This window comes from Peromyscus eremicus, chromosome 5 (assembly GCF_949786415.1).
Source record: "Peromyscus eremicus chromosome 5, PerEre_H2_v1, whole genome shotgun sequence".
Taxonomy (NCBI): Eukaryota; Metazoa; Chordata; class Mammalia; order Rodentia; family Cricetidae; genus Peromyscus; species Peromyscus eremicus.
Genome location: NC_081420.1, coordinates 44099838 through 44125954, shown reverse-complemented (window position 1 = coordinate 44125954; position 26117 = coordinate 44099838). Strand labels below are relative to the sequence as shown.

The 26117-nt window shown below is 37.3% G+C and overlaps 1 protein-coding gene across 2 annotated transcripts in view; it reads right to left on the bottom strand.

Moving 5' to 3' along the window:
* The window catches only part of Cdk13 (cyclin dependent kinase 13), a 99160-nt gene that overhangs the window by 50962 nt on the left and 22081 nt on the right, over nucleotides 1-26117 (bottom strand). For both annotated transcript variants that reach the window (XM_059263375.1, XM_059263376.1), the window contains exons 2-5: nucleotides 13153-13809; nucleotides 9209-9379; nucleotides 7730-7869; nucleotides 5393-5563 (exon numbers count right to left, since the gene is read on the bottom strand). In XM_059263375.1, the coding sequence (XP_059119358.1) occupies nucleotides 5393-5563; nucleotides 7730-7869; nucleotides 9209-9379; nucleotides 13153-13809 (1139 nt within the window). The remainder of the gene's footprint in view (nucleotides 1-5392; nucleotides 5564-7729; nucleotides 7870-9208; nucleotides 9380-13152; nucleotides 13810-26117) is intronic.

Here is a 26117-nt window from a genome sequence, read left to right as displayed (position 1 = left end):
CACCCCCTCACCAATAGTTACTTTGATGTACTCTGTTTCACAAAGCATCCTAATGGGTGCAAACTAGTATATTACTGAGGCTTTGACTTACATTTCCCAAATACCTATTATGTTCAACTTTTTTTTATGTGATTCTTGGCCATTTACACATCTTCTTGGGAAGAAAAATCTACTTAGGTTCTCTTAATCACCTTGCCTTTTAATTATTTAGTTTAAAACTGGTTTTTATATTCTTGTTAAAAGTCCCATTATCAGACATAGGACTTACAAATATTTTCTCCTATTCTGTGTTGTCTTTTCATTTCTTTTTCTTTTTTAATTTGGAGACAGGGTCTCACTATGTTGCTCTGGCTGGTCAAAAACACCTTACATAGATCCACCTGCCTCTATTTCCTGACTGTTGGGATTAAAGGCATGGACCATTAATCTCAGCCTCTTTCACCATCATACCCAGCCTCTTTTCATTGCTTGATATGGTCCAATTTAATTCTGGTGAGGTGTAATTACTATTTTTTTTCCTTTACAGCTTGTGCTTTTGATGTCATCTAATAACATTTAGCACTTTAGTCTAACCCAAATACCAGGACCAACTGATTTGAGTGTTAAGACTTATTTCTAGTTTCTAAATTCTTTTGTTGATCAATAATTTACTCTCATGGTAGTGCCAGACAGTCATGGTCACTTTAGCTTTACAGTAAGACTTAAATTACAGCAAGATTTAAATTCAATGCATTCTACTTTACTCTTCCTTCTCAGACCCTATTCACTGTCCCAGATCTTGTATTTATATAAATATCAGAATCTACCTGTCAGTATTTGAAAAGCCAAGCGGCATAACAAGATAGCTCAGCAGGTAAAGGCACTTGCTGCAAAGCCTGACAACCTGCAACCAAGCCTGAGTTTGATTCTCCAGGACCCACAGGGCATGAGGAGAGAAATGACTATCACCAAATTGTCCTCTGACCTCTACACACATATCATGATACCCTCCTCCCAACAAACAAACAAATAAAACTAATTCTAAGAGCACTGGCTGCTCTCCCAGAGGACCCGGGTTCAATTCCTAGCACCCATACAGCAGCTCATACCTGTCTGGAACTCCAATTCCAGGGCTTCTGACATCCTCACACAGACATACATGCAGGCAAAACACCAATGAACATAAAATAAAAATAAACTATATAAAAAAAAAAGTTTAAAAAATGAAAAGAAGCCACTTCTAGTTTTGAGAAGGGCTACAATAACTACGAAGATAAATTGGGAAGAGTGTTATCTTAATATGATTAATTCTTTTAAGCTTTAAAAACGGAATATTTTCTATTTAGTCTTTTTAATATTCTTTCAATGATGTTTCCCAGTTTTCAGGTTACAATGTTGTAAATTATATTTTCTATCAGTTTATCTTAGCTCTTTTATCCTGTGAGCATAACTGATTGTTTCTATTGCCCTATATCTTGTACACACACACACACACACACACACACACACACACACACACAATAGTTTAGCTTCTTCCTTTCGAATCTAAATATCTTATCTCATTTTCTAGTGCAATTGCTCTGACTAATGCCTCTAGTATGCTACTAAATAGGAGTCTCAACACCACATACCCTTTCTGTTCAAGATGACATATGTAAGTTGAAATAATTTCCTTATATTCCTAGATATTGGGTATACTGATCTATATTTGAGAATAGCAGTAGCCCTTCCTTATCATCTGTATCAGTTAACTCTTTATCAGTCATGATCTAAAACTATTAGTTGAAAATTTCAAGAAATAAACAATTCATATTTTTAAGTTGTACTTCCTTCTGAATAGTGTAATGAAACTTTACACTGTCCATTCTATCAGGATATAAATCATCTTAATCCAGTGAATCCTTGGTATTCCCCCCGCAAGACACAGTTTCTCTGTGTAGCTTTGGTGCCTGTCTTGGATCTTGCTCTGTAGATCAGGCTAGCCTCGAACTCACAAAGATCCACCTGGCTCTGTCTCCCGAGTGCTGGGATTAAAGGTGTGCACCACCACCACCCAGATCTTTTTTTTTTTTTTAAAGGCAAGGTCTCACTATATAACCCTGGATGGCCTAGAACTGATTATGTAGACCAGCATGGCCTCATACTCAGAAAGATCTACCTGCCCCTGCTTCCCAAGTCCTAGGATTAAAGGAATGCCCTACTACACCCAGTTTCTTTCTTTCTTTCCTTCCTTCCTTTTCTTTCATTCATTTTTGTTTGTTTGTTTGTTCGAAATAGAGTTTCTCTGTGTAGCCTTGGCTGTCCTGGAACTCACTCTGAAGACCAGGCTGGCCTCACTCAGAGATTCATCTGCCTCTGCCTCCTGAGGGCTGGGATTAAAGATTCACCTGCCTCTGCCTCCTGAGGGCTGGGATTAAAGGTGTGCACTACCACCACCACCACCACCACCACCGGATTCTAGTTTCTTTTCTTGATCTTTAAGAGAAATTACAAATTAAAAGAGTACTTATATTTCCTCAATAGTTAAACACTAACAGTGGAAGCATTATAGTGTAACGAACACACAATAGCTAGAACAGTAGAATCTGGCTGTCTTGGGATGCATGTCAATAACTTCAAGAACCAAACCACTATTTTCTAAAGTGCACTTTTGTGTTTTTTAATCTGAGTTATAAAAGATATCTGAAGTGGGCATCAAAATCTATGAAAATTTATGTTTTGTGAAATGGGGTGCATTATATAAGAACCAAAACAAATAAACAAAAGCCAAAGGCTTCAGAGAATTTATAATTTAGTGAGGCAAATGAGTTATGACCAAAAGCAGAATACAAGGAAGACTATTTACTTTTCTTTCAAAGGCACTAGCAGCCTTTACCAGAGTACTGAAAGTCTGGGCAGTATTATAAAGTGAAGCTCATTTATTCACTCAGCAATTAACCATTTGAAAAAATTTTGTACTGGCTGTGTTTGGTATAGAGTCACACCAAAACAGGGCAGGATCCATTTTTTTTTTAAAAACCAATAAATAAGTGAAAAATAACAAACTAATTAATTATGTCTAGTTATTGAGAAGTTGTTTTTTTTAATCTTTTTTAAATGGGGAAGTTACTTTAAATTGTGTTTCTACCTAGTGGAAGTTGGAAATACTGAACAATTAAGACATCACCAATGAGTAAAATAATATTCAGGAGCAAAAATTCGTCTTTCAAACTTCAATTCGATAACACCATACTCTGCAGGATATGTTATGAAGGGTTGTTTGTGTGTGTGTGTTTAGAATTACTAACATAGAAGTATCACATGTAATGAGTTGAAGGCATCAAAGTTTACTGGCATGTTTGTGGACCCCAAAGACCAACATAACCGAAACTTAGTGCATAATCAAAACTAGCAAAATTAGGATTAGAGAAGTAGGCAGGGAGGTGACAAATGAAAATAGGAGACTCAGAGCATGTTAGAGGAAGAACAGATACACTCACTGTCTGCAATGTGGTATATAAAGGCAAAACAAATCATTTCTACTCTACTTCATGGTTAAGATCCTTAGTCCAATATTTACTAAATGTTAAGAGATATAATGGTCCCTTTTTAAGAATGGAAAGAAACAGGCTGAGAAGAGATAATAAAACGCCTTACTAATAAGGTCACAACACTAATAAATTAAGTCTGCAATCAGAGACATTTTATAACTAAAGTCAAGCCAGTAAGTATCTTCTTTTCTATTGTACATTCAGAAGCAATAAAGTAAGGTTAAGATGGCAAAGCATGTCAAATGTCAAGTTAATAAGAAACACGTACTTTACAAATGACAAAAATCATAAGACGTAACAGTTAAGATGATTCTGATCTCTACACTACATACAGACTACTTTTAAAAAGAGGGTGATTTATACAAAATAATTACCATATGATCTATCAAATATTTAAAACTGTACATCCCAGAACAGTAGTAAGACTGTGTATGTGCAGCCAGTAAAGAGACTACGTACAATTTTCAATTGTAAAGTAATTGTGATAATTGGTTTTTATTGTCAAACTGATAGAGCACAGAGTCACATGGGAAGAGAAAAACCTTCAATTAAGGAACTGCCTAGACCAGAATGGCCTATGGGAATGCATGTGGAGCACTGTCTATATTTCAGATAGATATAGGTGGGCCCAAACCACTGTGGCAGTACCATCTCTAGGCAGGTGGTCCTGGGCTTTATGAGATAACTAATAAACATGAGCTGGCAAATAAGCCAGCAATCAGCATTCCTCTCCATGATTTCTACTATGAGTTCCTGCCCTGACTTTCCTCAGTAACAGACCATGACCTGGAAATGTAAATCAAAGAAACCTCTCAACTCCCAAGTTGCTTTTGGACAGAGTATTTTACTACAGCACCAAAAAGAAACTAAGACACAGTCCAACTAATTTAACTCTGCTTTATATTAGATTTAATGTATGCCCTATGGCAACTACTTTTAATAAAAGTCAAACTTTTCTTAGTATTTTTTTTTAATTAAATGCAACCATATATCAACTTACTGAAAACAATTTCAAGAATGCTGTTCCCATACTTTGCAATACGGAACACACCTGCCAAAAGGTGCCAGAGGGAGTCTGAGGTGATGGTTCAGAGGATGAGCATTAGGATTTAATGTTCAAAACCACAGAACACATATCAAAAATGTGGCACATGAGAATGGTCACATGAATCTATAACCCCAACTCTAAGTAAACGCAGAGACAGGAAGATCAGTGGGGCTTGCTGGCCACCAAGAGAACTCCAGGTTCTTAGGGGAATAAGCAGACAGTAATGGAGTAGGACAAATGATATCTCCTCTGGCATCAGCACATAGGCACAGGCATGACTATCATACACACGCATGAGCAAACATCCCCTGCTACATCTTTACATTTTTTTCTGTGAATTCACAAAATTCATAATGTAAAAATGTGATAGAAATATACTCTAATATCTTTTCTTTTTTTTTTTCTTTTTTTTTTTTTTTTTTGTTTTTTGAGACAAGGTTTCTCTGTGTAGCTTTGCGTCTTTTCCTGGATCTTGCTCTGTAGACCAGGCTGGCCTCGAACTCACAAAGATCCACCTGCCTCTGCCTCCCGAGTGCTGGGATTAAAGGCGTGCGCCACCACCGCCGGCTCTTTTCTTAATCAGTTAAAAGTACAAAGATTAAAAATATATCCAAGCTGAAAAAAGTGTTACTATTCAGTACTTGGTTGAGCTGACTCAAGAACCTCAAGAACCACTGAAGTAAATAATGTAATTCTTTAACTCTACTAAATTTTACAATAGTTTGACATTAGAGAACATTTTCATTTACCCAATACTCAAATGATTAACACCTAGTAATAAAATCTTCAAGGTGGAAATACCATGAACTCAAAAACTTGCAATCGGAATACATACCTTTGTCCTTCTTAAAATCCAAAGCATCTTCTTTATCAGTCACTATTTCCTTCATATTGATGATACTCTGGTGGGTGAGTTGCCGAAGAATTTTAATTTCTCTAATTGCTGTAATTGGGAAGCCCTCCTTTTCATTATCCAGACGTACTTTTTTTAAGGCTACCATTTCTCCTATTAGACAATTCAATAAAAGCAGATTACTAGCTAGCAAAAAAAATGACATTTCTCTTAATTTAAATTCTTATAATTTCCATTCCTACATTTTAAAATTATAATGCACAAATTGTACTATAGTTTCCAACGTAACAAATAATATTTATAGTTCAAGAAATTAGCCTCTCAAGTAAACTATGGATCATTACACTGCATTTAACACTAATTGGTTAGGATGAGGTAGTTTTGTATTTTTTTATACTCTCTACTGATACAGAAAGAGATGGTGAAGAATGGGTTTATTACCATTCTTTCTGTATGAAGGAGGAAAGGGTCAATACATCCAGGATACTCATTCATTCATATTAATATGTACTCACACTCTCTAGATCTCTCTCACCTCTCTGAAAAGAAAATATATTCCAACATTTCTTGTCCATACTCACCAATTATCTAGTCATGAAAATGGGGTTCAGACTGTCTCAAAAATACATTTCCCCCAATAATACTACATTGCCACAAAATTTAGGTATGTGTGAGTTTTGTATCAGATATCATGTAATTAATCAGATACACATACAAACACAAAGTTATTACAAGTTAAGATTAGGTCAAGAAATGCAGTAGATTTTGGAGATTTAGGGTGTTTTATTATGTTTTGTTTTATGGGAATGTGCATAGACTTAGTAGGCTGGGCATCAGTCAGCATAAGAAAAAATTCACTATAATAAAGGCATATTCCACTTCTTTGGACAGATGGAAAAAAAGGACGAATTTTACAAATTTTCTAAGGAAAAAAATTATGCTCTTAGTCATTAAAATTTATTTTTCATTTTTATGATGTTTTCCTATAATATAGTGTTTTAACCATTAAAGCTTCTGACAGTTATAAGTAATGTTATTGATAATACAATATTATCAAATATCAATGGTTATTCTACGTTCTAACTACCTTCATTAGTTTCTAACCACAAGGTGTTCTCCCATATACTAAATGACCTCAAATAGCTGTCAATTTTAATATTAGTTCATGTTAAAAATGAACTTAAGCCGGGCGGTGGTGACGCACGCCTTTAATCCCAGCACTCGGGAGGCAGAGCCAGGCGGATCTCTGTGAGTTCGAGGCCAGCCTGGGCTACCAAGTGAGTTCCAGGAAAGGCGCAAAGCTACACAGAGAAACCCTGTCTCGAAAAACCAAAAAAAAAAAAAAAAAAAAAATGAACTTAAGTTTAAAAAATGCTAGTTCTGTTGGGCAATGGTGGCGCACATTTTTAATCCCAGCACTTGGGAGGCAGAGGCAGGCAGACTTCTAAGGTCGAGGTCAGCCTGAGCTACACAGAGAAATCCTGTCCAATTTAAAAAACAAAACAAAACAACCTAGCTCTATGCATTATTTAGTGAAATGTCTACCTTCTGTAATGTGACTTCTAATACAATTACTTTATTTCTTTGGAGGAGTCTTTCAAAACTTGCCCCCAAAATTCTTGATTATGCTCTGAAAAAATAATGTTCTGAAAAATTTAAGCTTCTGAATCTGGTCCAAAGGGTAATTTCTACAGAGGAGAGAAAGTTGGCCAAAAGAAAAGTATTATATAATTCTTAATATAAAATAACTTACTCCTAAAGACAAGCATGGTGGAACATGCCTATAACACCAGCCCTCAAGAAGCTCACAAATTGAAGCAGCCTAGACTACATACTTAAGACCCTGCCTCAGCCAGGCGGTGGTGGTGCACGCCTTTAATCCCAGCACTTGGGAGACAGAGGCAGGCGGATCTCTGTGAATTCAAGGCCAGCCTGGTCTACAGAGTGAGTTCCAGGACAGGCTCCAAAGCTACACAGAGAAACCCTGTCTCAAAAAACCAAAAAAAGACCCTGTCTCAAAAAGAAAAAGAAAAAGAAACTACTAATACTTTTGTCTAGCTACTAAGAGTTTAATAACTATTCACCACAAAAGGAACACATCACTAAACCCCACTATACAGCATAGCACAAATACTGAAGGAACAGTTTTATAAGTTTGTTGTGTACCTGTATGTACAGATACAGAAAATGCATATACAGAATGAAATGAAGACTAAACAATAGCACTAAGAATCTTTACTTCTTTGGAAATTCTTAAAGCTATATATTAGAAGAAAGACAGAAAGCAAACACACTCCACTCCAAACTTAACATTCTTACCAGTGTCTTTGTCCCTGGCTTTGTAAACTTGTCCGTAAGTACCTTCTCCAATAATTCCGATGATATCAAATTTATCCACGCAGCGTTTTCCCCAGTCAATATCTTTTTCTTTGATTTCACCATAGCGAGGCCCACATATTCTATTAAATACAGTTCTGAAGTTTTTATAGACAATCAAGCAAACTGAATGAACTGTTTAATAATTCAAAATTGATCCCACCCAATCTTAAACCTGTTCACCCTATTCTTCTATATTTGTGAACATTCATGTAAGACAAGTTATTACTAGTCGATACTATAAATTTTCATTAAAAAAAAAAAAGCCCCTACAATTCCTACATACTGACTCTTTTGTAGATTAAAGCTTAGAAGAGGGAAAAGAAGCAACGGTGCTTCTTTAAAAGGCTTTTAGAAATGTAGCTTTTCAGTAAGTAGATAAAACCAACATTACTAGGAAACTAGAGTCAGGATTCTCTACCCAGTCTCCATAAAGTTTTGTTTTTCCATTCAATGATTCTCTCTCTTCCCATAAATGTGTGTGTATACGTGTATATATAGAGAGAAGGGACTGTCACAGTACAATGGAACAAACACTAACAAAATGACTAAAAATTACTTACAAATTGAGACTCATAGTAGCATAAAATCACCATAAAAACATAGAAAATTTTTCACTCAAACAAGTACAGAAAGTGTTAATTCATATAAAATCAAGACTCAGAATTCCATAGTTGGGCAGAGATTAACAGATCTGACAAAAGTCAAATTCTTTAAAAAGATGTTATTTTGTGGTGTTTTAACCCACCACAGAAATTCAAGAATTGTAGCAAAAGAATCAAGGACAGACTAACATTCTTTCCTCATAATAGAAAATGATCTCATATTCTTAAATTACACATTACCTGAAGAGCAATACTAAATCAAATCTATCCCCAAAGTTTTAAACTTTCCCTTTGTTAAGTAGATATTTTTTAAGGAGCACCAGTTTTTTATCCCTTAGCTTCAAGGAAAAGAACTCTATCAGGTATTTAACATGAAGCTACATCAGCTCCATTTTGAAAAATTCTATGTCTTGGAAAATTAAGAATGTATGCAGTTATATGGGGGAAACGAGTAGTTAAAAGCAAACAAAACCACTGTCCATTACTCATTTTTTTTTTAGCTCACTGAATGCTGTCTTCCACTTTGCTCGATTTCAGTGTTTTTATATTAGTTAGCTATCTTAACTATAAATATCTTTGACACATACAACACCCCCAAATTAATAAATACAAACTGTAAGAAATTTTCATTTGGTTTTATTAGTCACAGCAAATAGATACCACTCGTGAAAATTTGTTTCACAACTCTCAACCTGTACATTTATGTTCAAATAAAAATACACTTTTCATTTTCATCTTAAGTGTTTTCTAAGTTTATAATGATCCAGGATATATTGTTTCCAGTCAAGTTAAGTGCAGGGAGAAAGCAAGCACATACTTAGGCCTTCTTTTGCTGTGTAACTGAGCTGCTGTTTTCTTCTCCTCTGGACTCTTAGAAAGATCATCTCCTCCTGGTAACTCAGGGGGCAACGGTAAATCAGCAAGCAGACATCGGAGTTTCTTTTCTACTTCTTTTTTAACTGCTTTTACAGAAATACTGCCTCTTAAGCTAAAGAAAAGAAAGGAGGGGCCACATAAACCACAAATATTTGGTTATATGACTGAAAGCATGCAAAGGCTGTATCTCCTATATCACACTTTAAGTCCAGCTGAAAAGATCACTATTCTTCAACCACTAAGTAAAAACTTTAAGAAAAAAATGACACAGAATTAAGTAAAAACCATGGAAATCTATAAAATGTAGATTTTAATAATGGTAAAGTACTGATACTAATTAACTGTAATAAATGCAAGGTAAATAGGGAGTGTAGAATATAATGATTCCATACTGTTGAAGATATAAGTTGGCAGTCTTGTTAGGATACAATTGTTGGTCTTATCTCTATTACATGGATATAATTTGTCATATTCTGTCTTACAAAATTTGACATTTATTTTATAAACCTAAGTGTCTTATTAATAGCAGAAATATATGATGTATCTATTTTATAAATAAGCATGCTGGACCTATCCGATTAGCATGGAAAGATCTTTAACACAGTAAATGAAAAAAAGGAGTGAAGGAGTATCATGAAGGGAGGGAGGGAGGAAAAGAGAGAAGGAAAAGAAAGAGGGAGGGAGGGGGAGAGAGAGAGAGAGAGAGAGAGAGAGAGAGAGAGAGAGAGAGAGAGAGAGAGAGAGATCTTATAAAAACACAATGGGCAATCGTAATGATCTATCTTTTGGAACAAACAGTTTACTAAAATTCTCGGAGAAGGATTCAAAGTGAGTCTGACATACACTATCTGACGAAGACTCAAGGAGGCACCAGTCCAGCAAAAAGGTGAAAGGAGCTTAAAGGAGCACCTATCAGCCAAACCCAGATCAGATGACTATAACTGATTATAATGTAGGGGGAAAAAGTTCCATTTGATTAACAGGACTAGGTAGAGTAGGAAGAACTGTCTTTTATATGTTAGCTTTATTAACAGCTATTAAGAGGAATAATCAAATTCAAAAATCATCATTTGCAGTTCCTATTATAGTAACAATTAGTAATATTAGTGGGTGCAGGGAAAACAGGTCTTCAAACTAACCAATGTATTATCCTACAGGAATATATCCTAAAGTAGACATAAGTATCCTCTACATAGAAGTTTTAAGGTTGGTCATCACTTAACCAAGTTATCACAGTTTAAGATTTTGTTCCTCATATAGTAAGAACTACATAAAATCATCTCCTAAATATTCTGGCCAAAACCAGTATTTGTTCTCAACCTAATCAAGATCCAACTGATTTCTAAATTTATAGGAAATGGAAGGGTTAAAGAAGAGCAACTTAACTGTCATCAAGAAGAAATAATCACACAAATTCAGAGGTGAAACATACATAAGACTGCAGATCCAGAGTCTTCAACTTATGGGGGTAAGTAACATTGTAATTGTCTAAGTTACATTAGCAGTACTTAATGTGAGTAAACTGAAAACTATTGCAACCACTTATTTTAAAAAAAAAAAAGTGTATACACATACACTTTCCTTATACAGAGAAATTAAGAGCATAGAAAGATATTAAATATTAGCACTTGTTGACTCTAGCAGTTCTCAATCTGTGGTTCACAATCCCTTTGGGGGGTCAAATGACTCTTTCCAGGGGGTCATCCAAGACCATCAAAAAACAGATATTACATTATGATTCATAACAGTAGCAAAAGTATAGTTATGAAGTAGCACTGAAAATATTTCTATGGTTGGGGTCAACACAACATGAAGAACTGTATTAAAGGGTCATAGCATTAGGAAGATTGAGACCCACTGCTCTAGAAGGTTGTATAAATACTAATTTTATTATTTAGCATTTTAAAATGCCTGAATACATAAAAGTAACAACAGAACACAGATTTATGAAATCATAGTCACAAAAAAACAAGTACAACCTTTCATAAATTTAAGGATGTAAATGTGACAGTTAACTAGGAGTAGAAGCATGCTTAAAAAAAGTAAAGGCGGAAAGCACTCCTTATAACATGGCTACTGAGATTATACAGACCATTACTGTTCTTTAAAATGATCTGTAAATTTCCAGTGAATAACAAGTACATAAAGATGCCTTCCATATTTAGGTTCCCAGAAGCATTAACAGAAGAGAAAAGATGATCTCCCTACATCAACAAGACAATTTCAACTAATACCTGTTTAGCACAAAAACAAACAACAAAAATCCATACCAGGTTGCTAAAAAGAAACTTTTAAACATAAAACTACCATGCTCATTAAAACTGGTGAAAGGGGGTGTAGAGGTGAGGAGTGGTTCCTCCCTTATAAAAGGAGGAACTGTTGTGAGCAACAGCTCTATGCTTACAAAAACCTAAACACTAGTCCTTTTCAAACAAAGCATAAGGTCTACTCTACTTAGTAACTCTACACAATAATAATTAGACATTTTACTTTTTAAAAATGAAATATCGCCAGGCGGTGGTGGCACACGCCTTTAATCCCAGCACTCGGGAGGTAGAGGCAGGCGGATTTCTGTGAGTTCGAGGCCAGCCTGGGCTATCAAGTGAGTCCCAGGAAAGGCACAAAGCTACACAGAGAAACCCTGTCTCAAAAATCCAAAAAAAAAAAAAAAAAAAGAAAAAAAAGAAAAAAGAAATATCATTAATCTAAGGTAGCCAATATTTCCCACAATCTTGATTTATACTAGAGCTAATAATAATCATAGTATCTGAGATGCACGGAACTTTAGCTTACAAAATTCTATCAGGTCACTTAATTCAAATAACTAATATGTGATTTTTCAGGATAAATATCCTCATCTTTGGATATAACTACATGGAATCGAGCACAGAAAAACTGAAAACATAAGACTATCAACAGCTATGATCTTCTACATTCAGTCCACTAACAAAATATATTATTTCTAACAAGAATAGTAAGGCTATAAAAATATCTTCTGCCCTATCCAAGTAATTACTTTTAACCATTTTTCTTTTTCACAGTACATTTTTATTTAATCACTTAACATTTCCCTGAAAAGAATGTCTCCTCTTTATATACTTTTGTACTTAAATCAATCGCTGAAAGAAAGAAATTATTAGCATAGTCATGTCTGTAGTAGCAGTAATAGTAAGAAAATTTCATATCCACAAAACATACAAACCCATTCAAGGAGCAAAGAAACACTGAAAAAGGAAAATCAAGAGATAGTGTAACTGAAGTTTTCTCTGGTCCTGTCCAGCCCCACAGACCCCGCAGCTGCTTGTATTCAGAAGCTTGTATTAATTAAAACTGCTCGGCCACTAGCTCAGGCTCTCTTGGGAAGCTACGGTGAGGTGGTAAGCTAAGGTTAGTTGGCGGCTATTGCTCTGATCTCTATGGCTTATACCTCTGTACTTGGCTCTGTGTTTCTTATTTAATAAGATTGTTTAGAAATTCGTCTACAATTGGTGCCCACGTGGCAAGAATTCTTTAAAAAACCGTTGGTGGCCTTACAGGCCAGGGGTTACAGAAATTCATCTACAAGACAGTGTAGAGAAAGCTGTAGCTGGGTGTGGTAGTGCATGCCTTTAATCCAAGCACTCAGGAGCCAGAAGCAGACAGATCTCTAGAGCTAAGAGGTTAGCCTGTTCTATACAGTAAGTTCCAGGATGGCCAAGGGCTACATAGTGCAAGGCCAGCTCAACCTCCCTACTCACCCATTCCCTGAAAAACAACAAAACAAAAAAGCTTTTATACTAACTTTGGGGAAGGATAAGCCAGAGAGTTAAATCATTTCTCAGTTTAAAAGTTTCATTTTTTTTCTTTGAACAGTTACTGACAAATTTCAAATCTGTGGGCACTTACCTATCAGCATCTTTATCTTCAGGCAGCATAGGAGGTAAGGGTAATGGTGGTAATGTAGAGGTCACTAAAGCCACATGCTGCTCCTTCTCCTTGGCTCCTACGCTTGGTGTGAGTGGCTTGGTTTTCTCTTTAGTAGATACTGGTTCTTCCTTTGTAGCAGCAGCTTTACTTTCCTTCCCAACAACTGTTTTCTTGGTGGCTTTATCTACAATCAAGTTATTGTCTACCTTTGTTACTTGAAGGGGTGGCTTTGTTTTTGCTTTGTCACTTTTCAAAGTCCCACCACTTGAAGGAGAAGGTGCATGCTCACTTTTAAGTTTCTTCACATCCTTTACATGGTTGGTTTGTGAGGCACAGGCACCAGTTTCTGTGTTCCCCTTGGTAGGGGTAGATGCATTTTGGGCTTTCGCAGCTTTGGCAGCTGCCTCTGCAGCCTTGGCTGCCTCTGCAGCTTTTGCTGCCTCTGCAGCTCTTGCTGCCTCTGCAGCTCGTGCCTTTTTATTCTTGTTCAATTCAGCTGCCAGGCTACTCTTGAGAGTTAGTGTGCTAGGAGAAATGCTTGAGTGACGACTTCTTGATCTAGACAATCTGTGCCTGCTACGAGACCTTGAGTGCCTAGATGAATACGGGCTTCTGCTTCGAGATTTGGCAGAGCGTCTGGTGAAAAATAATTAACATTTTTAGTCAGTAACCAAATTAAACTTTATAGAGTGCTAATGTGAATCTCTGAAGTAAAACAAATTTACTTAATTTCAAAATAATACAGCATCTCTGAAGGGTTTTGTTGTTTTTAAGTAAAATACCAGATGGCAATTTTCTTTAAAATATTCTTCCTTTTCTCTGGCCTATGAATGCCCAAAGATAAGGCTGGATTTAAAACAAAACAAACAAACAAAAAATAGAAAACTCCAGAAGAAATAAAACAATTAGGGCAGCAACAGGCCATCATTGCTAATTCAGAAAGGAAAAGCAGACAGTAAGGATCAAACAAAGACAGAAGCAAATAGTCTCCCACTCCCCTCCCTCGGTCACATTTCCTGGGACAAATTGTGTCTCTTTACCACCATGAGACCTATTTTTGATACTTCAGAGTTCCCTGTTACTCCTCTTCTAAGTTCCCCTCTATCTCACCCCTGCAATCCCTTCAACTAAAAGTCTAGCATCCACAAGGAGCCTCACAAACATCCCTAACTCTAGATCCAGGAGATCCAACACCCTCCCTCTTCTGTCCTCCACAGGCTCCTGCACACACATGGTGGTGCACATACATACAGGCTCAGATGTGTACATACCCTAAATATTTTGGGAAAAAATATGTCTGTACTGGAAATGTAGTCTTAAAAAAGTCTCTTGACATCTAAATTGGAATCCTTTCTAGCGCCTTAACTAACAAGTTAGTCATATGCTAGGTATTAAATTCGCAATTTTGAACTCTACAGGAGACAGGTTAGCACAATTTAACATACTGAATAGAGGATAAGAGAGCTCTTTATAGATCTGGGTAGAAAGATAATTCTAAAGTAGGACAGGTTAACACAGTAAACTACCAAGAAGACAGACTATACTGAAAAAACTTGCGGGAAATTACAAGAAGCAAGAAATCCCAGGAACCCATAGTGAAAATTAGCAGAAACAAAAGAACAGGACATTTCTATTTATAGCTAGTGTTATTACAATGTGGAGAGACATTTTCATAAACATTCTATAACTCTAGAATATAAACAAAATTACTAGGCTCAGGATAAATTGATATAAAAATCCAGCTTCTCCCTCATTCCTTCAAAACAAATGTGGAAATAAGGCCTAACTTGTTTCAGCACTGAGCTATCATTGTATACAAATCCCATGCCTTACATAAAAATATATACAATTATTTCAGAATAGTAAGAACATTAGTTTAAAAATATTCTAACACATTAAGTAGTTGTACATACCAATTATTAAAATAAACGTAAGCCTACAATTATTCACTGCAATGAATGAAAACAGTTAACTAAATGCAAAGCAAGATGATTGTAAAATAACCTGCATAATTTTATATAGGCAGCAAATGCTGTACTAGGACACTTGACTACATTTTAATTGTTTCTTCTCCCTTCAGATGGCTGAGCTCCAAACAAATCAGATATAAGTCACATTTGTATCCCCTGACCAGATAGATACCAATGAACAGCAAGAGAAAGCATAGAGATGGCATCTCATCACAGGTAATAGCAGAGGCTTTTATAAAAAGCAATTTCTCTACAATGTATTTTCTAGGACCATGACTCTAGCTACTTATTTAATATTGATTAAAAAATTATATGCAACACACTCTCAGCCTCTGCTAAGTTGCTAGTAAATTACAATGATACATTTACTATTTACAACTAACATAGTTTGATAAGCTAAAATTTAATATAAAAAACAAAATTTAAGTATTTTTTACTAATAGTTTTGCTATACATTACCAAAAGCATTACCATTTTACTAATGCTTGAGGCATATAGTTGTGAGGGTGAAAAAGAAATGCATCTTCAAACCTATAACAAACTACACTATAACAATCTTACTAAAATACTTTCTTATAAATAAAATTTGTCTGTTTAATTTTTTTTCCTGGGGGCTGGAGAAGATGGCTCAGCAGTTAAGAGCACTGGCTGCTCTTCCAGAGGACCCAGGTTCAATTTCTAGCACCCATATGGCAGCTCACAACTGTCTGTAACTCCAGTTCCAAGGTACCCGATACTCTCATGCAGCATACATGCAGGCAAAACACCAATGCACATAAAATAAATAAATAAATTTTTTAAAATTTCTTTTCTTGGACTGACAAGACAGCTCAGTGTTAAAGTACTTGCCACCAAATCTGAATACCAAAAGTTCAAGCCCCAAGGACCCACAAGGTTGAAGGAGAGAATCAATTTCTGCAATGTCTTCTAATCTCAATGTTCTCTCTCTCTCACTCTCTCACTCACTCTCTCTCTCTCTCACTCACTCACTCACTCACTCACTCAAGTAAACATAATTAAAATGGGTTCTTCTGATAGTTCTATATGTTGAATCTACAGTGAACACATATTAACTATTCACTGCTTGCTTGTTTTGTGGTTTTTCAAGACAGAGTTTCTCTGTGTAGCCTTGGCTGTCCCGGAACTCACTCTGTAGACCTAGCTGGCCTCAAATCACAAAGATCCGCCTACCTCTGCCTCCCCAGTGCTGGGATTAAAGGCATGTGCCACCACTGCCCGACTCATTGCTTGTTTTAAATAAGTTAAAGATCTCTTTAGAAGCTGACAAGATGGCTTGGGGGTGGTGATGATTAAGAGCAGATAGTGCTCTCAAAGGTTCAGCACCAAGGTCAGGCACCTGGCTCCAGGAGATCCAAAGCCCCGGCATTGCAGTCATTTGCACATACCCTACACATACACACACAATTACAAACAAATAAAAGTTTTAAAAGACATCTTTTAAAAAACTAAGTCATTATCTTATGCTTTTAAGAACTTTCCCCAAATTTATACAATTCAAGTAAAACCAGAATTGCAACTCAAACAGGCTAGTGCTCACTATTAATTAGGCTTATTTAAGTGTCCCTTATAGCAGTGGTTTTCAACCTTCCTAATGCTGCAACCTTTTAGTACATTTCCTCGTGTTGTGGAGAACTCCAACTGTAAAATTCTTTTCATTGCTACTTCATAACTGTAATTTTGCTACTGTTATGAATTGTAATAGGAGACAGAAGTTTGGCAAAGGGGCCACAACCCATGAGTTAAGAACCACTGCTTTAAAGGGAGAGAGCATGGTGTCCTGGTCATTCCAACTATATCACAAAGAGTCTGCAAGAACCCAGTTCTGAACACTGTACTTGGTAAACACACACAAACTCAGGCAGCTCTGTCCTCTCTACCATCACAACTACTGCAACAGATCCTCTTCTCCGCAGCTCTCATCAAGCCCCAACAGTACTGCCTTCTTCTTGTCGTTTCAGGGTTCCCTATTACTTCTGACTAAGCATTCTTTGTGAGCTCCCTTAATATGCATCACCTCTGTGGTCTCTTTAAAGTCTTCTGAACCATCTAAGTTGGATTTCATTCTTTCTAGGACTTTCACTAGCTTAGAGGTATGCCAAGTCTTAAGCCAAAATACTTTAATAACTTTTTAGCTTCCTAAATTATTTTTGCTGAAAGAATATCCAATCCACCATGGAGAATCATTTGCCAATATAACTTCCTGGGATAACAGAAAACATACAGTGGCCATTATCCCCAACATTTCTTAGCCTACTTTTTCTGCCTTATCTTACGTGCTCAAGGAATTTTCACAGTCACATACATTTACTTTAAAAAGTTGTTAAAAGCCGGGCGGTGGTGGCGCACGCCTTTAATCCCAGCACTTGGGAGGCAGAGCCAGGCGGATCTCTGTGAGTTCGAGGCCAGCCTGGGCTACCAAGTGAGTTCCAGGAAAAGGCGCAAAACTACACAGAGAAACCCTGTCTCGAAAAACAAACAAACAAACAAACAAACAAACAAGTTGTTAAAAGTCTTCAAACAAGGTATGAAAATGATTACCAAATGAAAATTACCATGTTAAGTGCTATTTCTTTTTCAAAACATGCCTTTCCACATTCATGTTTAGTGCTGCACTAATCACAACAGTTAGGAAATAGAACTTAGATGTCTATCAACATATGAATGGGCTAAAAAAAAAAACCAGCATGGTACATACACACAATAGAACTTTTATTGAGCCATGAACAAAAAATGAAATCATGGCATTTGCAAGGAAATGAATAAAAGTGGAAATTGTTATACTAAGCAGATTAAGCAAGATTCATTTTTTTAAAAACCTGCATTTTTCTCTTAAATGTACTATTTAGATTTTTTAATTATGTATATTTTTTAAAAGGTCTCTCTCAAGCATTTCTTAGCTACCTTCTTAAGTTAAAACTTTAAATGGCTAGACATGAGACAGAACTTTAATCCCAGCACTTATGAGGCAAAAACAGGCAAAAATCTTCATGTGTTTGAGGCCAGATTGGTCTACATATTAAGTTCCAGACTAGCCAGGGTTACATAATCAGACACTGTCTCAAATAAAAAAGAATGAAAAAAAAGCCACAAAAAACCAGACAATTATAAATGATGTTCCTATGTACTTTATTATGCACTGTTGTATACACTCTATTATTTACAACAGACTCTTAAATGTATCTCATTTAAATCTTCTACCTTATCTAATCTATGATACTAGACTCAAACTACTGAATATATCAGATACAGCACCATCTGAAATTAAGACTTGGGAAGTACATACATCATCCTCTAATATTTGCTCCTTTTAACATTCTCTATTTTTAATTTTACTATTCTCTATTTGCTTAACCAAGCTATTAATTTCATTTCCTGGTAAACACATGTTATCTCGGCAACTGCCTCATCTTATTGATTCTAACTCTACATTCCCTTATAGCCATGTCCTCTAAATATTTCCTACTGTTGCTGTAACCAACTACTTCCAACATGGTGACTTAGAACGAACAACACAAATTATCTCACACTTCTGGAGACAGCAATACAGTGAGCTTCGAAAATTAAACCATCTATCTCTGCTCAAATCTCTTGAGACAATCTGTTCTCTTACCTTTCCCAGTTTCACTTAGTCAAGGCGTCCATCATGCAGACCTCTGCTTCCATCATTTCTTTCCTGTTTGTACCATCACATGGCATTTCTGACTCAATCCTACAGTCACTTTTCTATAAACCTCCTTGCAATCATACAGGAACTACCTAGGTAGTGCTTTTTAATCATATTTTTTGCCACAACATCCTTTATATACACATTCCAGGGGGTATAACAATGATATCTTAGGGGACTATTACACAGCCTACCATATTGTCCTCTTTTACCCTCAAAATCACTTTTCTCTTTCACCCCACCACCTTCTTTCTCTCCTAATCTACCCTGTCCAATTGATAGATTCTCTCTGCTCCACTTATTTCTGCAAACAGCATAACCAAACCGATTCTCACTGTTCAATGATTGTTTTACATGTCCCAAATCCTTCATTTTCCTTTTCTTCTACAAACCTTCACAACTTTTTTTAAGCTCACAACCCCAGTTCCAATATTTACCAGGCATATCTTCTCTCACACAAATTATATTACTTTCCACCTACATTCTACCTCATTGCTATCTAAAATTATCCCCTCTGGTAAATTACTGATGCCCCATTCTCTGGTACCTTATTTTACATAGTGTTGACCCCAAATGGCACAACCTGTAAGCTTGCAAAAAAAAAAAAAAAAGATGCTGTTTCTCATATCCTTTTCCCATACCTTGGACTCAAACACAAAATATTTTTTTTAAGTAGAAGACAGGTTTGTTTTAAATAGTAGACAGGTATCTTGCTATTTTATCTTTCCTGCAAGTCAAACTCCTGTGCCCATAAACTCATATACTCACTGAACTCAACTAGAGAAAAAACATGCTTTACAAAACTACAACAAGAAAAACTCAAGTGTCTATGATGACAATGTTTTTTTGTTTTTTGGTTTTTTTTCTCCTTTTTCTGGAGCTGAGGACCAAACCTAGGGCCTTGTGCTTACTAGGCGAGCGCTATACCACTGAGCTAAATCCCCAACCCCCTATAATGACAATGTTAAGTATATTCTTAAAAATACTCCCTACCATTTCAGCTTCCCTTATTTTTTCTTGCCTATATATGTTGGCAGCTTCTGTCTCTTAAGGTTCCTCTTCTGTACCATATTTATTCTCACGCAGAATTTAATTTATACTTACAAAATGTGGACTGAATGAGAATGGCCCCCATAGACACATATATTGGAATGTTTAGTCATTAGGGAGTGGCACTATTTGAAAGGAGTAGAAGGATTAGGAGGGGTGGCCTTGTTGGAGGAAGTGTGTCACTGGGAGGGGGCCTTGAGGTTTCAAAAGCCCATGCCATGGCCAGTCAATCTCAGTGTCTGTCTCTGTCTCCAGCTACTCTTTACTACATTGGACTCTGCATCATCACTTGGAGTAGTCTCTTTACCAGGCTCCTACGTCAAGTCTCCATCCTTTCTGATTACTCTCCATGCAGCCACTTAAATACTCTTCCAAGTACTCCTCTACCAAAAGTCCTTAGTCACAGCATGTATACAAAGCCCTTGTCCAACCATTCAAAAATAAATCAAATGCCAGGCCTAGAATGTTTCTCTCACATTCCTCTAATCACCTCCTGTAACTGCCTGACAAAGGGATGCAATATCTCAGCATAATGCTTACCACCTATCTAAAATTTCCCTTTATTGATAGCATGTATGAAGCCCTGAGTCCAATCACTTATACAACATAAACCAGGTATGGTGGGGGCACAACTATAATCCCTACACTCAGAAGCTGGAGGCAAGAAGATCAGATCAAAGATCAAGGCTATAAAGCAAGCTCCAGACCAGTCTAGGATACATGAGACTCTGTCTAACACACACACACACACACACACACACACACACACACACAAACATACACCAAGAAAACAAAAATTCACCTTCTTTTAATATGACTGAGCTAGAAATAATCTTTGTCCCATAATCTTCCCACACTGTCATATCTCATTATAATAAAATAATTTAAACTGATAGACAATATCTTCAAAGCTTTAACTCTGAATACAAATCTGGCCAATTCCAGATGCTCAATAAATATTTATATAGTAAGAATATTACTGATGATATTCCTAATGAATGGAATTTCGCCTTGTTAACCCAGTTATCAAGGTGCTGCAGGTGAGTCTAGTCCTACTCTAGCTTTCCCTACTATTGTGGTTTGTATCTAAAATGTTCCCACAAGTGCATGGCATGTCTTTGAACATTTGGTCACCAGCTGGTGGCACTGTTTGGGAAGGTCATAAAAACTTCAGGAAGTGTAACCTTGCTTAAGTAAGCCCATCACTAGGGGCAGGCTCTCAGGTTTTATAGCCTGGCCCCACTTCTTGTTTTCTCTGCTTCCTGTATATGAACAAAATGTGACTGGCCAGTCTCACACCTGATGTTGCCATTTCTGTCCAACCATGACAATATTGTATACCCTCTGGAACTATAAATCAAAATAAACCCTTTTCCCCCTAAAGGTGTTTTTCCCAAGGTATTTTATCATATTAACAGAAACAAAACTGAAGTACCTAACAACTACTAGATGTGACCAATGCTATACTGTGTTTTCAATGCCTATGGAGAACATTCTCCATCTCTTACACTGAATTCTTCCCAATTTTCAAGGACTAGTCCAAGAGCTCTTCCTTCATACAGCTTTACCAACTCCAAGAAAGTCGCAATAGTGACTTATCGGTACCATTCTTGTGACCAAATCCATCATTCTTAACTTTTCATTTTAGACATTTATCACATTACCTATCAGACTATACCTTCTTTGAGGAGTATAATATAATCCAAGTCAATTTTATTTTATCACACTACTCTCTATAGTTTAATGCCATCTGGACAGCAGTTCTTTGTCAAATGAATATAACATGATGAATATCAGTCTACAAAACACATTTCATTTGACTTGCTCTGCCTTCACGACAATGAAAATACAGAGAAAGAAGACGGGGAAACTAAGACAGAATGCTAAGAAACTTGTTACTCTGAGGTAGAATCAATAGTCAAGCCATGTCACCCAATTCAAAGCCTGATGCCACTTTCTGTTACCACACTGAACTCTTTCACCTTCATATTTACTTAGTTCTTAACTAGTTTCCAGAAATCAGACTGTATTTTGTTCTCCATCATCTGTCCATTTGCTGAAATCAGAACATTTGTCACTACTACAAGGCACTCCAGAATCAACTTTAAAAAAAATTACCAAAACCCAGAATTTATAACTAAATACTCTGTTGAAGAACTAGATATTTTCCTTCCATCATCAGGTATAAGAGGAGGAAGTCTATTCCTCCCACCCTATTATATTTGAGATTCTAGTCCCTGTAATTAAGCAAGAAAAAAGTAAAAGAAACCCAGAAGTAAGAAAGCCAGCTATGTTACTTTCAGATGACATAGTCTTGTTTATAGAAAAACCCTAGAATCCATTAAAAATATAGAAACTAATAAATAAGTGAGTCAACAGTTTCCGCATATACACTCAGTATGAAAAAAAAGTTTTAGTTCTTGGCAAGGCAGTGGTGGTGCAAACCTTTAATCCCAGCCAATGTGGCCCCATGTCAACGGTGGTGGCGTCCTTCCCCAAGCCTTCCTTATAAAGGTGCTCTCAGCTGGGTGGTGGTGGCGCACACCTTTAATCCCAGCACCCAGGAGGCAGAGGCAGGCAGATCTCTGAGTTTGAGCCCAACCTGATCTACAGAGTGAGTTCTAGGACATCCAAGGATACAAAGAGAAACCCTGTCTTGAAATACCCCAAGAAAAGCAGTTTAGTTCTACACATTAGCAAAGTACAGTCAGGACAGACAGGGGACAGCTAGGCTGGCTGCCATCCTATCAGAACAAACCTAAGCTCCAGGGTCAGAGAGATAATCTGCCCTGATTTGCAGGGTCTCTGTGTTCAAAGAACTGGACTGCTCTATATACCAATGACATATTACCTCTCTTCCCAGTATTCCTTTAGGACAAAATTGTCTCATTTCTATCACTTCCTACTACTACAGCTCCCCTTATTATAAGCACGCTCCTCTTTTAATTTATCACTATCATCCCAAAACTAGTCTCCCATTTCTATTTCTTTCTACTAATACACACTGTAACTAATACATCAGTTCACTGAGTACTGTTGATATCACTTTGCTCCATAGAATAATTAGTAGTTAAGGAGTGACTGTTATATACTTAACTATTATGCTGTTTTCACAGAGGGTATACTCTGGATAGTGACAATTATTGCAGAGAGTATTCAACTGAACATTACAAATACTTCCAACTGAAGGTGAGAAAGAAGGAAGGGAGGAAGGGAGGAAACCAATGATCTAACTCCTGATACATAAAGCCCAAGCAAAAAAGACAAGTATACTGTGGGATGTTTTTCTGTATGCTGTGAATATGTGTTACTTTGATTGGTTGATAAATAAAGCTGCACTGGCCTATGGCAAGGCAGCTTAGAGGCAGGCAGGAAATCCAAGCAGATATACGGAGAGAAGAAAGGAGAGGAGGGTGAGACACCAGCCACCACCGAAGGAGCAGCAAGATGCCAACAGACTGGTAATGTCACGGCCACATGGCAGCCTATACATTAACAGAAATGGGTTGTTATAAGTGCTAGCTAGCAAGAAGACTGCATAGGCCATGCAATTGGCAATTAATATTAAGCCTCTGAATGATTATTTTATAAGCAGCTGAAGGACCACAGAGCCAGGTGGGACCAGAGAAACCTTCCAGCTACAAAAGTAACAAGAAAAACTAACACAACATCTCATCCAAAAGTTATCAATCTCAGAGTAAAGGCCCAGAAGGAAAGACTCAGACAAATTCCAAACCAGGAATTCAAAACATGTTGAAAGAAAATTAATATGTTCAAAGAAATGAAAGAGAGGCTGCATAATTTCCTGAATGCATTAAAAAGGACACAGTAACAGGTGAAGTCAACGAAGAATAAGAAAATGGAATTCATTAAAGAGCCAGGTTTGCTAAACAAATACCAAATGAAGTAATGTTAGAAATGAACAATTCAATGTCAAATAAAAAGCATAGTGAAAGGGCTGGAGAGATGTCTCAGGTGTTGAGGACCTAGGTCTGACCCCCAGAACCCACATGGCAGCTCCCAACTGTCTGTAACTTTAGTCCCAAGGCATCCAATGCCCTCTTCTGACCTCTACAGGAAGGAAAGCTGGGGGAGGGAGGGAGGGAGGGAGGGAAAGCAAGGAAGCAAGCAGGCAGAGCCACAGCAGAGAGGCAGGTTTCCCAGCCCCATTCTGCTTGTCCAAAGCCTAACAATCACCCCACCCATCACACCACAATAACACTTGGCATCCAACTTAGAACTCCAGATAAATCCCCTGTATGCATTCTGCCCACCTCAGTCACCCTATCCACCACTCCACTGGAAAGCACATGGAGTATGTTCCAGAATTCCAGGAAGGGACTACCCCAAACCAGTCAAACCCATTTACCAAGATGCCCTGGAAACATAGCTCCCTGTGCTCCTAATCCCACATACAGAGTTCCAGACTGGCCTCCTCTACAATGTGGCATACTGTAACAGTGAGAATCCTCTAAGACTAAAGATTTACTCATAGGCTCAGAAGTTGGCACCTATCCCTAGCTGACCTGAGGCCACTCCTGACATGCTATTCAAACATCAACAAAGTGGCTGTAAGAATGAAAACCAAGCACCATTCAGCTGGTCTAAATTTGACAAGATGGGTTAACAGAAAACAAAGATCCAAACACCCAATGAACAAATAAATGTGAGACCACAACCCATATCAAGAAACATTACTCCCAAAATTAGCTCCCCCATCATAATATTACCCAAGAAAAGCTAATGTACAATGACTTCAAAATAACAATTTACCAATACATAAAAAAAAACCACTCAGAGTATATGTCCAAATGTCTGACTGAATGAGAACTGCAAAACTGCAAACAGTTGAAGGAAATAATAAAAATAGTTCAAGATTTGAAAATACAATTTTTAATCTAATTTTTCTTTCTTGTCATCTTTCAGTTGGAAGTATTTGTAATGTTCAGCAGGCACAAGGTTTTTGTAGAGCTGTGATGTCTTTTTCCTTTGTTAGAGTGGTGTTCAGGGTACCAGGCTCTATGACAAGACATATTCTGTGAGTAGAATACTGCCTGCAACTAATTTCCAAAACTAATAAAGAGACAGACTCCCTAAAGAAAAGCTCAATTGTGCCGGGCGGTGGTGGCGCACGCCTTTAATCCCAGCACTCGGGAGGCAGAGGCAGGCGGATCTCTGTGAGTTCGAGGCCAGCCTGGTCTCCAAAGCGAGTTCCAGGAAAGGTGCAAAGCTACACAGAGAAACTCTGTCTCGAAAGAAAAAAAAAAAAAAAAAAAAAAAGCTCAATTGAAATATAAGTGAAATGAAAGTGCAAGAAGCAAAACAAGAAGCTCAGAGGAAAGTCTCACCAAAGTACTGGATCAAGTGGAAGAAAGACTAGTAGTCTTGAAGACAAAATAGAGGAAGTGGGTAGCTCCATGAAAGAAAATGTTAAATCTAAAAAACTCAGGAATGGAACTTGCAGGAAATCTGGTACACTACCAAATGAATAAACTTACTGTAAGCATTGCAGCTCAGACAGAAAGGTATCCTTCTGGCAGTCGGGAGCCAAAGAATACCACAAAGTCACTGTAAGTGTAGCTGCTTACAGTCCTGCTCAAGGGAAAGGTTTCCCCCCAACAACTCTGCTCCTGCAGGGGAGGGTTTCCCAGTGAAGTTGTTACAGCTCTGTTTAGATCCCCTAGAGTGTAACAACTCTGCTGGGCTAGGGGAAAGCTTCCCCTTCAAAATGTTACAGTTCTGCTCTTGCTCTGCTCTGCTCTGCTCCACTCTGCTCTGGCTCCAGCAAATATTGTTACAGCTGAGCTCTGCAAATATCACACCACACAACAAACCTCATTTGAGATTTATTGGGAAGGAAGAATACAGGAGGGTGGCTGCCTCAGGTGAGAAACAGCAGCAAGCTGAACAGGGTATAGAGCTTATATAGGCTTTCTTGAGGGTGAGGGGGGGAAGCTTTCCAGGGTGGCTTGGGACTGGTGGATTTTTGTGGTCTGATTCTGGGGAAAGCTCAGGGATTGACCTCGAGGATTGGTGGGATTCTGTGTTCAGGGATTGGTGGGATTTCAAGCCCTGGTCCTGGGGTCAAGTCAAAGTCAGGGTGTTTTTTGATGGTCCTTTTTACCCTACACCTGCATAATTATATGTATAGGAAAAGAAGCCTACTTCAAAGGCACAGAAAAATATTTTCAACAAAATAGAAGAAAACTTCCTCCCCAAAAAAGGAAAGAGATGTCCAT